Raw genomic sequence first — 15,527 nt, 5'->3', positions numbered from 1 at the left:
ATATCCTCAAAAGCTAACGGATGAGGAAGTGGATGATATGAATGACAGCAAAAATATTAACAGAAATGGCGACAGAGATGCATGGAATTTGTTTACCATCAGTCAATTGAAGGTTAAACTTTAAAACAATGTTGGTCGTTCCCATGGAATATTTTTGACTTTAATGGTATTAGTCATGATATGAATCTCAAGGTATGAACGAGGAGAGATGAGAGACTTATATGCTTCCCAAATTTCTTCAAAAGGTAATGTTATACCTGACTGTTTCCAAATGAGTTCAATGTCATAGCGTGAGAAACCTTGAAAGATAACGAAGTCAGTTATGAGACGTTTTATGTTTAAAGCTAAAAACCTCCATGTTTGCATAAGTATTGCTACAGTTAAATGGTAATGTCTGACTTTAGTTATGATGTTAGCTAATGGTGAGTCAGGCTTTGAAACTAAACCTTTTCCGGCGAAGTCGTCGCAAACGAGCAGAGTGTTTGAAGGATATTTTTTGAAGGGGTATTTTGAAAGTTTTGATAGAATGTAGTTTGTCAGTCGTTTCATATCGTAAACTCCTGAGTACTGACGTAAGTGGTGTTTGTCAATAATTCTTTCCATCTCCTCAGAAGTCTTTTGCATTCCTGACTGTATAAATTCAACGATGGCATAATATTTCCTCTTACGTCGAATGTAACGTTGAAGAAATTCAATGAGTTCACTGTCTGGAACTTTAACGACAGAGGCTTGAACTTTTGACATAAATGTTTTCGCTGTTGAGTCCATAGAGTCTGAAGTTGCTGATATAATGATTTGGTCATAATATGAGTCATTTCCTAAACGCTCTGTGATGAGTATATGACGAATGAGGTTAAATGTCTTACCTGAACCCATCTTTCCACAATAGAAATACACACCATTTGAACAGAATTCATAATCTTTGCTGAAAGGAAGAATAAGAGAAGAGTTAAGTTTGTCTGTAGTTTCATTCATGTCTTCATCTACATCATGTATTAAATGCTTCATTTTATCTCCATTAAAAATGCAAGTCAGAAATATTCAGAACATAGCACCGAGTCTAACTGACAAGAGTATAAAGATATACTATGAACATGTTATGATGAAACCAACCAAAATTCAAGAAAGTCAGTATACTTATGAATATCCAAGACACTGGGTAGAGTATGTAGGAGGTGAGAAAGCTATTGAAATAAGACAAGTTAGAAGTATTCCAGCAGGAAGAACAATATTATTGAAGAACTTTAATGTTTTGAGGTATAATGATGAAACAAAGAAGCAAGATAGTTTTCCTGTTGCTGTGTATGTGAACTTAGATACAGGAGATGACATGAAAGTTTTTAATACAAAGCTTCAAACGGTAGTGAGAGAACAACTGACTGCGGAAGGACATCCATTACCTTCAGAAGTTACCATAGCATATAATTTTGAAACAAACTCAATAGATTTTAAAGTCGTCTCTGCAAAGAAGTCAGGTTTTACATTTAATGAAGCAGATGTATATTCGAATGAAAACTTCAAAGCTATTGCATGGTTAGATAATGACGATTGCTTTAAGAAAATATTTAAATACAGTGACTCAACGATGTCAATAGATGACCTTCGTGGAATGTTACTATCGACGTTTACAGTAGAAGGTTCAGCAGGATTGCTTACAAGATTGTCAATTGGTGGTATTTGGTCTCGTGAGAACATTGTTATAAAATCCAGTATAAGTGAATTTGCTGAAGAATCTATATTATGTTTTTCAAACTACATGTATTCGCCGCCGAAGCATTATAGTATAACAAACTTTGTCAGTGAGTTTAGCATAAGACTTGTCGAACCTTCTTCAATGAAAGATGTTGTGCTACCAAAAGACGGAAAGGATGGACTCATTATTGAGATGATTTTAATAGCATATTAAATGAGCTTGTTCTTGAAGGTCATTCATGATGAAATAACTGTTGTAGAAGATGTTAGCAATTGTTCAGACATTTTGAAGCGTATAGATGAGATAAGAAAGAAGTTAGATAGACCGCAAAGCGGTGAGGGCGAAGCCCGTGAGAACGCTTATGTTTCATTGACTTTCTCCAGTAACGAGAACTTTTATGAGATAATATTGAAGAGAGATGATTTTAATATGGTGTAAATGGTAGCTTGGGTAGCTGTAGGCGCAATGGGAACAAAAGCATTAGCATTTGGAGCAAAAGCACTTGGAGCTTATGACGCAGTAAATAAAATGAGTGGAGGAAGGGTTTCGAAGACATTAGATGCAAATAAAGGGAAGATTGGAGGCTGGGTTGCAAAGAAGTTAAGATTAAATAAAATAGGGCTCATAAATAAAGCATCCAATTTGGTTGCGACTGAGTCAGAAAATGCTTTAGGAAAGGACGATGAGTTTGCAAAACACGCAAAAGACTTTAATGACCAGATGAAAGGTGAAACAATGCATTTAAATAGATTCGATGGAACTAAAGAAAATGTTTTTTCTCCACCAGTAGTTCTTCCGTATGGTCCCTATGGAATGTATGGAAACCCTTACGAAAGACCATTTGACCCATTGACTGGTGGAAGTAACTGGTATCATTACGGCCGAAGAAGAAAGACAGTCAAGTTGGAGACAGATGTTAAGAAAGCAGCTAAAAAGAAATCAAGGAAGAGAGTTATAAAGCAATGAATTCAACAGGGTGAAAAACAGGTGAAAAAAGAGGTGAGATCTCACCACTTCACCTAAATTTATTTTTGTGCTATGTTTTCATACGTGTGGGAGTGGTGATATCATTAATTTTTAAGTTTATTTTTTATTTTATTTTTTATTTTATTTTTATATAAATGACAGAACAAAAGCAACTCATACAAATCGAAAAATATAACAAACATGCATTTAAACATTTATTCTTCCTTCCTGAGTATAACATGTTCTTTACACTTCATCCTAGACCAGTAGATTATACATTGACTGTGTATAAAGATTGTCATGGTAGTTTTATAAAAACTTATGATGATGAAGGTAATTTAACAAGACTATGCATTTCAAAACTTGAGAAACTTTATGACTTCAAGTATGACTACAATAGAGTTAACATTGACAATGAAGATATAGAAGAAAATTTATGAGAACGTTTATTTTTTTCATTAGTGAAGTCGTTTGTGAAAACGTTAGTGAGGTGAAGTGGTTGGCGGCTTTGTAAATATTTAAGGTTAAGTTAGTTTTTGCGTTTGTGTTGTAAAATATACGTTAACCGTTTTGTAAAGTGTCATATTCACATATAATGGGTAAGTAGGTGCGCAGTGCCTCCATACCCAACTAACCCATACTAACTAGATATTCGATCATTACATCTAAGGCATCATTCATTGTCTGTGTAGCTAAGTTATTGTTGTTTCTTGATGTGATTGAATCAGCTCCGTTGACAACTTCTGTTGTAATCTTCTCGTAATCAAGGAGTTTGCCAACATGTGTTGCGAGCATGAAAGAAACATCAGCAACTGTAACAAATGAACTATAGGCAAAAGTATTATTAAGATAATATGAAAAGTTGATGGAGTTGGAGGACAAGAGCTTTCTAACTCTATCAAGGAATGGATTGCCTCTTCTGAATGATCTCACTTTTGCCATTAATTCATTCGAATATGAAACATCAGAAGCAATGTATGTGATAATATCACGAGTATCACGTGTATTACCAAAAGCACTCATTGAGAAACCTGTTGCCAATTGCAAACGTCCCATAAATGTTTGTCCTGGGTTAAGTGGGTCTTCTAACTCCTGGAAGATCAATCTACCAACAAAACAGTTAAGCATTGCAACAACATTACGTGTTAAAGCGATGCCTTCCATGAATGTTGTTGGTTTTGTGATTGTATTTTGGAAGATTTCGAAATAAACCATCATTGTAATAAATGGGATAAGAATCAATATGATGTATGCAACAATTGTTGAACAGAAAATATATTTGATCGCTGGAACTTTGTGTTTAGAAATTTGATTTGAAATTTGTTCTAAAGCATCAAAGTTGAATGTTTCGTCATTCATGAAATTGCAGTTATCTTCAAGAGGTGTCTCAGAGTCAACGACAAGCTTTGTAGATGACTCGACATCTAAAGCATATTCTGGAATGTTTGGAAAAGCAATGATACCGAGTTCATGAACTGTATCTTCTTGAATTCTATAGCCTCTTGATACTTTTTGCATTGTTTCTATAGCTTTCTTTCCTAATAACGGATCACCAAGAATATCTGTGAAGAAAAGGACATTTTGGCGAGCAACATATCTGTTATTTGGATATTGCATATTAAGGAAATTCATCTCACGAGAGCAATCTGAAACGGATTCCTTAGTTCTCTTGATTGCTGTGTTTAATTCAGCAACGTTGCCTTGCAATATCAAATCCCAAATATTTCTGAGTCTGTTCTTTGTCTTGTTGAACATCTTTGAAAGCTTAGAAATCTTATATTTCAATTGAGGGGTGTATTTTGTTTCTCTTGTCTTTGTGATTTGTCCGATACTGCTTAAGACAATAGAAACATCTGCTGATTTGATGTTAAGCTGGTTGATATTAAGAGCAATGAACTCTAATTGTGGTAATCTCTCTGGATAAATAGCTGTGAACTTAGCATACAATGCCCAAATATCAACAGCTTCTTTCCACTGTTCAATGGCAAGCTTGAAAATGGTTAAAGAACAGCAAATTGGATGAGAATACATAAATCCGCATGAAATAAGCTCTTTAAGCTTGTTCTTGTTCTTGATCATTGTAATATCCTGTGTATCATTTAATTCATCCAATATGCAAAGTGCTCTATGTTCTTTACCTTTGAGGTAAAAGTGGACTGAAACAAAAACGATAACTGCGACGATTACTACGCCCACAAAAAATGGCGATCCCCAAGGTCTTCTTACTAAGCATGAATAAATGTTTGCTGCGCATAAGCATGTACCAAGAATGGAACCACCAAGGGCCATGACCTTGTGCTGGTGTTTGATGAATGTTCCACAGCGGAAAACTGTAGAAGCACTGTAAGCATAGAAGAAAATACTTAGTATGATCATCGCTGCACTTGGATATCTTGTAAAGTAAGTTGTGAGAGAAAAAACAAAAGTAACCCAAATTGTTGTAACATATAATTTGTTCTGTGGGCTACCCTCTATTGATTGGAATGAGCACGGTCTGAAAACTAATGAGCTTGAGTATGATCGAATCATAATCCAAAGGTAACATGAAACAACAACTATTGTCATCACAATGGCTGCAACGTCCTTTGCATTTACTGGTCTTTCCTTCATAATTAGAGCCGAAATAATTTGACCGGTGTACTGTGTAATTAAAGGTGTCAAAATATATGGACCTATAGCCATGAATGCACTCAAAGCAATAATGGAGAACCTTGATACCTTTGTAGTCTTCTTATATACAAAGGCTGTTGCCAATAAGTAGATACCAAAGAGAATCAAAATTCCATTAAAAGCAAAAAGAACGTAGGCACCATTTCCAAGTCTATATTGCAAAGGAATGGCATGGAATAAAATCGAAATATAGCTTATTGTATCATAGGCTAATGTTCCTGGCTTAAAAGAAGAGACGTTTTCTGCCATGAAAGCTCCGCCAACTAATTGGAAGAACCTTATGTATGTAACAACTGCATACAGCACTGGCATCTTTGGGGCATATATATCAAAGTAGTTAAACAAGGAGATAAGGGCATCAAGGATGCGATCGCTTAATGGGATATCGATCAGATGTGCATACCTCGATAGCGAGGACGATGCATAGTCGGTGACAGTTGTAGTTACAGTTGGTTTAGAATCTTCCATGGAAAAATGAAATGAAATTGCAGGTCTTTAATTCAAAGCAATTTGAATAGTATTTAATAATTGAGGAATATAAAATTTTGAAAGAGAGAGGGTAAAAACAATTGGTGATAAATTTTAATAAACAATATATGGTAAATAAATATGTTAAGTTTAGATAAAATTAAAGAATTTTAAATATGAAAGAATAATAATATAGATACATAGAAGGGATTTTTATAGAATAAATATAATGTTCTTAAGTCTGAAAATTGAAAAGAAGATCTCAATTTTTTAACGTGTGTTTCAATAAAATGTAACTTGGTCGATCGAAATAAGTTAGTATTGGATGATATAATAGAAATAATAGAAATTATATATGAAAGAATTTGATAACAATTATCAAAAATTAAAAAGGATCATCAAAATAAACGTAGTTCAGAATTGTAATGAGCTTTGAGTAATATTTAGTGATAGGTATTAAGATATTTCGGTGATCAAATTGAGCATCAAGAATTTGAATTCAATTATTGTGAGGTATTCACAAGTTTAAAAGAAAAGTGGTTGTTAACAAAAGTCAAACTGTCTTGATATTAAAATACTAAATTGAGAATCTGACATAAGTTCTTATGTGATATTTTTGAATTGATCTCGTTTTTGGTTAAATTCAATTTTTATATGCTTTAATGAAATGATATGTATCCATTGTACTTGTGATTGGTTAAAAATAATTTTGAATGGCAATCATATTTCAAAATAAAAATTTGCATATAGATATCCTCTATATGTGAAATGCAATGATTTAATTCGATAATTAATTGTAATATTCAGAATTAACTAGTTTCATAAATCGCCAATTTAAATATAATGGTATATTATATTTTAATATAATTTATTTCAGTTCAGTAAATCAATTGATATTGTTATCTATTCAATTCGATAAACCGAATTTTCTTCTCAATTTTCAAAACAAATTTTATGACGAATTATATACTTTATTTTTATTTAACCACTATTAAAATGCTATTTTTTCTAATGAATTGATCTGTATGTCAGTTGAAAGACAATAATATTTCTAATTTTAAAAAAATTGCTAATTTATTTTATATTTGAATAGTTTTTCCTATATTGTTATTTTAGCTAAGTCTTATAACTTTTGATTTTTAAAGAAAAACTAATATAATGGAAAGGCAAACTTATTAACGTTTGACAGTTATTTGACATTTTGGCCAAATATAAAATAAATATTAGTCCATGTTATTTCTACTAATTAAATAGATAATTTGGCTTAGAAGTATTCAATTTGTTGATTTCAATACTTAATAAAAAAATACAATCGAATAAAATGGAATAAAACCACCTATTGTAATAATCGATTACTTTTGAAATCTTTGCTAAATGGTCGGACCCTTTATTGTTCTCAAAAAATTAAAAATATTGAAAAACCAAAACTTTGAGTTTTACTTTAAATCTCATTTGTTAAATAAATTTAAAATTATTTTTTTGAATTCGATTTACTATTCTTTTCAAAAAATGGATTTAACATTTGAATATATTATTTGCTAAAACATATGTAACAACTTAACCCAATATTATTACGTCAATTTTCTTTATTTTAATTTTTCCAAAACTGTGATGGTATTTAATTTTTTTATTTTAAACTCAAAAATCACACCCTCGCTCTATTATTGAGATTCTCATATCTTTATTTTCGCAATATTTATTATTCTTCACAATTTTGAAACCATAAAAATGAATTCCTTCTTTCTAACTATATACTTAAAATATCACTTATCCTCTAAAGTATTTCATGAACTATGCATTCCGTAAAAACTGTACTTTCGCAACTGAAATCCTATTCTGATTAGCTTTATTGTTTTCTCAGTACAATATACTATCGTCTTAATGGTAACAATGTTAACTAATTATTTAAGCTATTAAAAATAATGATTACACTTCAAACTTCGGATATTAACCGGGTCGTTATCGATTTTGTAATTTAATCGTTATCGTTATCGATTTTGTAATTTAATCGTTATCGTCTTTTTCTAAACGTGCATTTTGGAACTAAATCGCATATAACTTTAAAATGACTTAATATTTAAAGGTTTATGTGGTAAATATCAACGAAATGTAATATTAATATGTGCACCATATATGAATTACAGACATTTGAGCAATTCGAAATTTCATCGCGTTATATATTCATTTAAATTCGATCAAATCAACATTGCAATTATAAAACCATTACACATCCAGTCAATATTTTTCAATTTCATGCGAATTATATCATTATTACACATTTTAAAATGGCGAAATATAGTCCAAAAAATAAACTTCGTTTTAAACTCAATTCTCACACATATTCGGATTAAATCATATGTGGCTCATATGATCATACATCTCATTTGAGGTCTAAAAAATGATTTACCGAGAAAACTTGCATTCGAACTAAAATTTACTAAATTTAATCAAATTAGTTTACAAACGTAAAGTTTATGCCAAATATTTACGTTTGTAAACTAATTGAGTAAATTTATAGCACTTTTTTCTCGATGCAATAATTTGAACGACAAGTTAATGTAATTAGTGTTCTCATGTTTACAATTCAATATGTCTATGCATATGATATATGCAAATTCTATAAATAAAATATTATTAAATAAAATTCTTTTCAATTCCTTAAAAATAGCGTTTCTTTTGAATAAAAAATGATTTTTAACTAATTTTAGGACTCTTTCTATTTCAAAAAAAATACCTGAATTTAATTTTCTGATGCAAAATTTATGCTTTTTATCATGAAATTCTTTTTTTCAAAATTTTTTTGGATTTTTTTCCATTTTGAATATAGTTAGGGTTGTTAGATTCCCGACGATAGGTGTCTTGGAAGATTTGCCTGGTGTCATCATAGTGTCTTTAAATCAAAATTTTATTTTGGAGTTAGTTTTATTGATTTTTCAATAAAAAACATTTCTAAAACAAGAAAATAAAACGATAAAATATTTATATTTTATATAAGGATCTTATATATTTAAAATAAATATCATTTTATTTTTTTCATTGGTGTCTGTCAAACCATAATACACTATTCAAAAATTCAATGTGTCTTGCGGTTTCAAAAGACACCTTCAAATTGAACGATAGCACAGACACTATTGAATTTTACCCATTTTATTTAGTTTTTACCCTTTTTATTTTTAAGAATTAATGACTGAAACACAAGATGAATATGAATCCAAATTTGAGGGATGGATTGATTGCAAACTTCCTCCCAAAAATATCCCTCGAAAAGTACCTCCCTTACCAAAATTCGAGGATACTAAATTCTCAACTAATAATAAATGTCGAGTATGCTTCAATATTGCTTATCTTCCAGATACAAGCGAAAAATCGAAAGAACGAAAAAGACTTTATTGTTATTGTTTAGCGATACATTACAATTTACTAACAAAAACATATATGCGCTGCATTTATCATCGAAAACCATCAGAATTTGAAGAAGATCATCAGCATATATATCAAATACAATGTGAAAATAATCCATATACGAGAAGAGATTTAATAAAACAAGATAGAAAATTACTTTATGTTGTAAAATTTGTTGTGGATACCAACATGTCAATCAATATGGCCGCTTCAGGTGTACTAGAAGATTTCGCCCGACATGTCTACTCCACCTTCAAGGGAGTAATCAATTTTCAACTCAAGATCCCATATAGAAGAGACGAGATAAGGGATGGAATCATTACATTAGCCGACTTGGTAGCTCCAAAAATACACGTTGAGCTTGACAAGATGGGCTACTATTCGATAACAATTGATGCGGCATCACACGGAAGCCGGCATGGCTTTTTTGTGATGGCTAGCAATCCAGCAAAAATGAAGAACCATATCTTCATTGATACTATGATCGCTGATGGTTGGAATGCCAGGGATTACAATAATTTCTTTGAATGTTTTACCTTCCCAAAGGATTTCCTTTCTGCAATTGTTGCCGATGGATGCCCCGCCCAAGTTAAAGGGCTGTGCCACTGGAGGAGATGCGGAGCACTATATCCGGGTCTTCAAACCGTTTATATCCGATGTGTTGCGCATCTCCTCAACTTAGTGGTGAAGCATACGGCAGACAATTGTGCAGCTTTCGCAATGCAAATTAATTATTGCAAAGCGATAAGCAAGGAGTTATCGAAGCCGGACACGAGAAGGGCATTGAATATGAGGGTTATTCATGTTCCGGATCATCGCTGGATGTTTTTCTGGGATCTTCTGAAGTGGATAAAAGAAAAACACCCTAAAATTTATGAATTGTTCAATATGGATGATCCACCGGAATCTGTTCAGATCTTAAGGGATATGGGAATTGATTTCAAGGATGGACTTCCACAATGGTTGTTAAATTTCGAAGAGATTCTTTTACCAATCAAGAAACTCTTGAATTATGCAGAGAGTGACGTTGGCTGCTTCTGCTACATCTATCCAATGTTTCAATCGACGATTGAGCAGTTGACCGGAATTGCAAATCGTCCTGAATTATCAAGTTCGTCAAAGCGCATTGCAGATGCATTAATCGCCAACATGAATGAAGTTTTTGACAAACAGGGCAACTACGCTTTGATGAAATTTGCCTTTGGTCTAACTCCATGGGGCCGGTCAGTCATCCGCGCAGAATTGAACATGCATACTGAGTACAAGCCAGACGTTTCACTCTTCTTCCAAAAACCAATACCTATCAATGCTGAACTTGAAATCCCTCCAAGGAGCTACACCCCTGATCATTTGGATGAAGTGGCAGAGGATCAATTGGACAGAAATCTAGATATAGAAGAGCCCGAGATTGAGAACGAAGCAATTGAAGGTGATGGCCAAGTAGATGCAGAAGACATTGCTCAGGATGAAGAAGTTGAAGAGAATGAACCAAGGAGGAGACTAGGCAGGAACCTTGGTGAATGGGCGTCTCTGTCAATGCAAGAAGTGGAAGAGTACAGCTTCAACGATTTTATGATCGAGATGCTTTCGAGACGTGCAGAAGCAGAAGCGAGGTTCTACAAGAGAAGTTCGGCCAAGAACATAGCTAATGAGTACAAGAAAGCTCTTTCCAACTTTATACATATGAATGAGAGTGAAATCAGGAACAACACCGACCTCACCTGCTTGGATCAAAGGTTTTGGGTAGCATGTGATGCAAATTTCAAGGCATTGAAAGAGATTGCCTTAAAATTCATGTCTATTGCTGCAACCGAAGCTGATGTGGAAAGAATGATTTCAATTGTGCGGAACCTGCGTAATAGGTTTAATCAAAACGCACGTGAAGATCTAATAAAGTGTAGAATCCTATTGAAGCTTTTCATGACAAATGAAATCCTGAAAAAGATATTTCCAGATCTGACTGATCTTTAACTTGCCGTAGCTCCTTGATGCTGTAGCTCCATGCTGCAGCTTGACCTACTGTAGCCCCTTGATGCTGCTTGATTGTAGATGTTGGCTTTGAATGATGCCGCTTGACCTGCCGTAGCCCCTTGCTGCCGTAGTTCGTTGCTGCTGCTTGATCGTAGATGTTGCCCTTGAATGCTGCCGCTTGATTGTAGATGTTGCCCTTGAATGCTGCCGCTTGACCGTAGATGTTGGCTGTGAATGTTATCGCTTCAACCGCTAGCTCCTAACTGCCTCCAAACAGCCGTTTTGCTATGACCTCAATCACTTTTATTTATTATTTTAAATATTATTTAATTTTATTATTTGAATAGGCCAACTTATATTTGAGAAGCTCAATTTGAGACCACTTAAAACATTGAAATATCATAAATATTGAAATATTAAAAAGTGTATTTCAAAATATTGAAATTATAAAAATTTATAATACTGAAATTGAGACAAATTAATAAATTCAATGCGTTTTTTTTTTGAAATAACTCTCAAATATTATTTTTTTGTTTATTTAATGATGAATAAATATGATTGCTTTAGTCAATCATAAAAACTAATTTAAGTTTAAAATAATGAAAGGATAATTTGATCGTTTTTTAAAATACAATTATTTTTGATGATTTGCAAGAATCTTTGAAAAGAATATAATATAGGTTCTATTATTGTAAAATTTATCCAAATCATGTATTACATAAATTACGATTAAAACGATGAAAGAACCAAAAAGTATGTTTTGTGTTTTGTTGTTGCGTGTTGGATGCGGGATCCTGTTATTTCCGAAATCGACAAAAAATTTGGAAATTTAATTTCCGAAATCGAAATTATATTAATGTTTTTAATATTCTTATATCAAAAGGATTAAAGTTCATTAAGAGAAAAACAATTCTTCTTCTTCTTCAATCTATTGGCGCATTTATTTCTACACGCCAATAAGGAAGGGAAAATTATAAGACACCATGGTGTCTTCAAAACGCTAATTTTTGATATTTTTAACAACCCTAAATATAGTTAATTTTACTTTATTTCACATTCTATTAAGAAATACTTAGGCCAATCTATGGCAGTCCCAACGGGAACAGCGGTAATTTACCGAGGTTTCCGCGCACCGGTTCCTTTTTTTAGGAATTTTTTAGATTAAAAAATATGCTTTGTAAATCATTTTTTGTAAATCGGCAAAAATTTGTAAATATTCTGACGACAATAAATCTGGGAATAGTATTTTAAATACGAGAACAACGTATTTAAAAGGGTTTCGCTCGATTTTGTATAATTTCAAATTTTCGCATATAGCTTTCCGTGAATTACCGTGATTTTACCGCCAAATCAATAGTTTACGACACTTTTCCCGTAAATTGAGTAGTTTACTGCACTTTTTCCGTAAAATTGAGTTACGGGAATCCGTAAGATTACCGTACCTCACTTCTAGTTGAAAATAGCATTAGTATATAATAAATAGATATATTATTCATATTTTTGATTTTGAATTACGGAAAAAGTGAGTTCGGAACTTCCAATTATTATTTGATTAATTATGTTAAAAATACTATAAGGAATTAAAATACATAATGTTGAAATTTGAATTACGGAAAAAGTGAGAGTGAAAGTGAAGTGAAAAAGTAAGATATTTTTTGTTGAAATAATCATAGTTGTACAATTTTGAAACTATATGTAAAGCTATAAATTGAATAAATTCAAAAACAAAAATTGTTTATTCTTATTAATAAATTTATATTAATCAATATTTGAACAACCCGTAATTAAAATTGAATTCCTCTTAAAATTTAATCCATACGTTAATTTTTAATTTGCTCGGCGAATGCCGAGCTTCCCTACTTCTCTTGTCATTCCTTCAAAAACTCTAATCTCATCGCACTTACAAACATCATGATTTGATGTATTGTCGAGAAATCTTAGACTTGTTTGTCATTTGATTATAGCATTTGAAAGTCATCTCGAAAATCGATTAACAAGACAATTTCCCAAACATCTACATACAAGTAGATGATGGTAAACCCATTAGAGTTGTTTTGCTATGATTCCTCCAATCTTATGATGAGAAAAATCATATCAAAACAGCTCTAATCGAACATTCTACACAGCTTAGCATCCAGCTAGTTCCAAGTAATGCGATTACAACATCAACGGCCAAAGCCTTTCAGAGTCCTTTAATCATTTCTTCTCATCTCAATGTGAAGTGGCCCCAAACGAACTACAAGCTGACGTTACAACGCATTACAACCCGGTTAATACGAGCATATACATTAGAGCTGCTTTGTTATGATCTCCCTCATCAATTGATGAGAGATCTCATTATGAAGCAGCTCCAATCGAACTAAAAACCTACATACAAATGAGTGAAAACAAATTCATTAGAGTTGTTTTGCTTTGATTTCTCTCATCAGAAGATGAGAGATACCAGAACAAAACAACTCTAATCAAACTTTCTACACAACTCAGCACAGTATCAATGCAAAGTAATGCGTCTGTATCGTTAACAAGCAAAGTTGTTTCGGGTCCTTCCATTTTGGAAGAATTCGGAACAACTTTGCGAATTGATAGTGTAAACCCATATACATGAAAGCGTGCATGCATAAAGACAGGTATTGTCAGCAATGACTACCTGCCCAGCTATGAGTGATCAGAGAATTACCATCTCAGGCTTTTTGAGAACGTTTCAGCCAGGACCCTCGTATGTTGACTGTGAGAAAGGCATCCTTTATCTGAAATAGATGCTTTTCCAACAATCAAATTCGAAGATCTTCGACATTGTTGTAAAAAGAGAAGGAGAAGGAAAGAAGAGGAAGGAGAGGAAGAAGGAAAGGAAAAGAAGAAGAAGAAAAAAGAAAAAAAAGAAGGACATATTAAATATAATGCGCACTTAATAGTGCCGAGGCGCGATTTTTTTGACCCTATATTACCGCACGGCAATGTTTTTCTCGATTTTGTACAGCCCTAGGCTAATCCCTGTGGGACCCAGTGGTAACTTTCCATGGAAACCACTCAGTGGGAACATTTTTTATTTTTGACGGAAAAAATTCTAAATATTTTTTTCATTTTTTGATTTTTGAATTTTTTTTGGAATTAGAGAATAAAATTTAAAGCGATAGATATGCTTGATTATTCAAGATATTGATATTAAATCAGAAATCAATGGTAAATAAAGAGTTTTATAAAAACTTACCACGTGGTAAGATGAAGTGACCACAAATTGAGTTGTGGTACATAAAAATTACCACAAAATTAAGAACTTTTCCCACAAATTGAGAATTTTTACCATAAAATGAACGATGGATATCCACGAAAGTTACCACAACTCACTTCTCGCGCAAAATATGTTTAATATTACATATTAAATACATTTATCAACATTAATTATTTTGAATTGTGGTAAAACGATATGTCACATATTTTTTTATAAAAATTTGTAAAAGTGTTTATTTTAATTTATATAATTAAATATTAAAATTTGAAATTTTGAAATAAAATAAATTAAATTCGTCCGTTATCTTTAATTCGCTCGGCGAATGCCGAGCTTACGTACTCATGTATTCCTTCTTGTTACAACTCGAACAAGAACATCACCTTTAACATATTATCAACAAGCCCACTATAAACTTTTCATTTGATGAGTTTTGAATCGCGAGCTTCTTGATAGTCAAACTACGCACCAGCACTACAACTTCTTTCACCCGAACTAATACAAATTTACACATTGGAGCTGCTTTGCTCTGAGAACTCTCATCAATCGATGAGAGTTCTCAGAGCAAAGCAGTTCTAACCGAACTACGCACAAACACTCCAACTTAAAGCAACCAAATCAATACGATTATATACATTGGAACTGCCTTACTCTTATTTCTCTCATCTATTGATGAGAGATCTCAGAATGAGGCAGTTCCAATCGAACTACTCACAGACAGTCCAGCTAACCAAACCGAATCAATACACATATATACATTGGAGCTACTTTGCTCTTATTTCTCTCATCAATTGATGAGAGAACTCAGAGTAAAGCAGTTCCAATCGAACAGACAAGCTAGCACAAGATTACACATTGGAACAGTTTTACTCTGAGAACTCTCATCGATTGATGACAGATCTCAGAGTAAAGCAGTTCCAATCGAACTACACACAAGCACTGCTTCTTACAGCAACCCAATCAATACGCACATATACATTGGAGCTGCCTCACTCTGAGAACTCTCTTCATTTGATGAGAGATCTCAGAGTGAGGCAGCTCCAATCGAACTACATACAGACATTACCGCTAACCATAACCCAATCAATGTACGTATTTACATTGAAGCTACTTTACTATTATTTCTCTCAT

The 15,527-nt window shown here is 32.8% G+C and overlaps 5 protein-coding genes across 5 annotated transcripts, besides 8 other annotated features; 4 read left to right on the top strand and 1 right to left on the bottom strand.

Annotated features, from left to right (window-relative positions):
* Window positions 1-3,305: part of a mobile genetic element that runs on past the window's edge.
* TVAGG3_0715880 (protein of unknown function, DUF4106 family) lies at window positions 121-975 on the bottom strand (the record flags this gene model as incomplete). Its single annotated transcript, XM_051243944.1, has 1 exon — window positions 121-975. The coding sequence occupies one exon, from the start codon at window positions 973-975 to the stop codon at window positions 121-123; it is 855 nt and encodes a 284-aa protein (XP_051090531.1).
* TVAGG3_0715870 (uncharacterized protein) lies at window positions 1,025-1,906 on the top strand (the record flags this gene model as incomplete). Its single annotated transcript, XM_001583333.2, has 1 exon — window positions 1,025-1,906. One exon carries the CDS (start codon window positions 1,025-1,027, stop codon window positions 1,904-1,906), a length of 882 nt encoding a protein of 293 aa, XP_001583383.2.
* On the top strand, window positions 1,907-2,131 carry TVAGG3_0715860 (uncharacterized protein; the record flags this gene model as incomplete). The annotated part of the gene is made up of 1 exon (XM_001316665.1): window positions 1,907-2,131. One exon carries the CDS (start codon window positions 1,907-1,909, stop codon window positions 2,129-2,131), a length of 225 nt encoding a protein of 74 aa, XP_001316700.1.
* Window positions 3,306-7,750: 4,445 nt separating the features above from the next.
* Window positions 7,751-8,627: a mobile genetic element.
* Window positions 8,626-12,198: a mobile genetic element.
* On the top strand, window positions 8,981-10,021 carry TVAGG3_0715830 (ribonuclease H-like family; the record flags this gene model as incomplete). The annotated part of the gene is made up of 1 exon (XM_001316668.2): window positions 8,981-10,021. A coding segment is annotated over one exon (1,041 nt), but the record flags the coding sequence as incomplete, so codon positions are not given.
* Window positions 10,448-11,170, top strand: TVAGG3_0715820 (ribonuclease H-like family; the record flags this gene model as incomplete). Its single annotated transcript, XM_051243943.1, has 1 exon — window positions 10,448-11,170. The coding sequence occupies one exon, from the start codon at window positions 10,448-10,450 to the stop codon at window positions 11,168-11,170; it is 723 nt and encodes a 240-aa protein (XP_051090530.1).
* Window positions 12,199-12,253: a mobile genetic element.
* Window positions 12,254-14,152: a mobile genetic element.
* Window positions 12,975-13,048: a mobile genetic element.
* Window positions 13,379-13,639: a mobile genetic element.
* Window positions 14,151-15,527: part of a mobile genetic element that runs on past the window's edge.

This window comes from Trichomonas vaginalis, chromosome III, assembly GCF_026262505.1.
Source record: "Trichomonas vaginalis G3 chromosome III, whole genome shotgun sequence".
Taxonomy (NCBI): domain Eukaryota; phylum Parabasalia; order Trichomonadida; family Trichomonadidae; genus Trichomonas; species Trichomonas vaginalis.
This window is presented reverse-complemented; position numbering and strand designations above follow the sequence as displayed.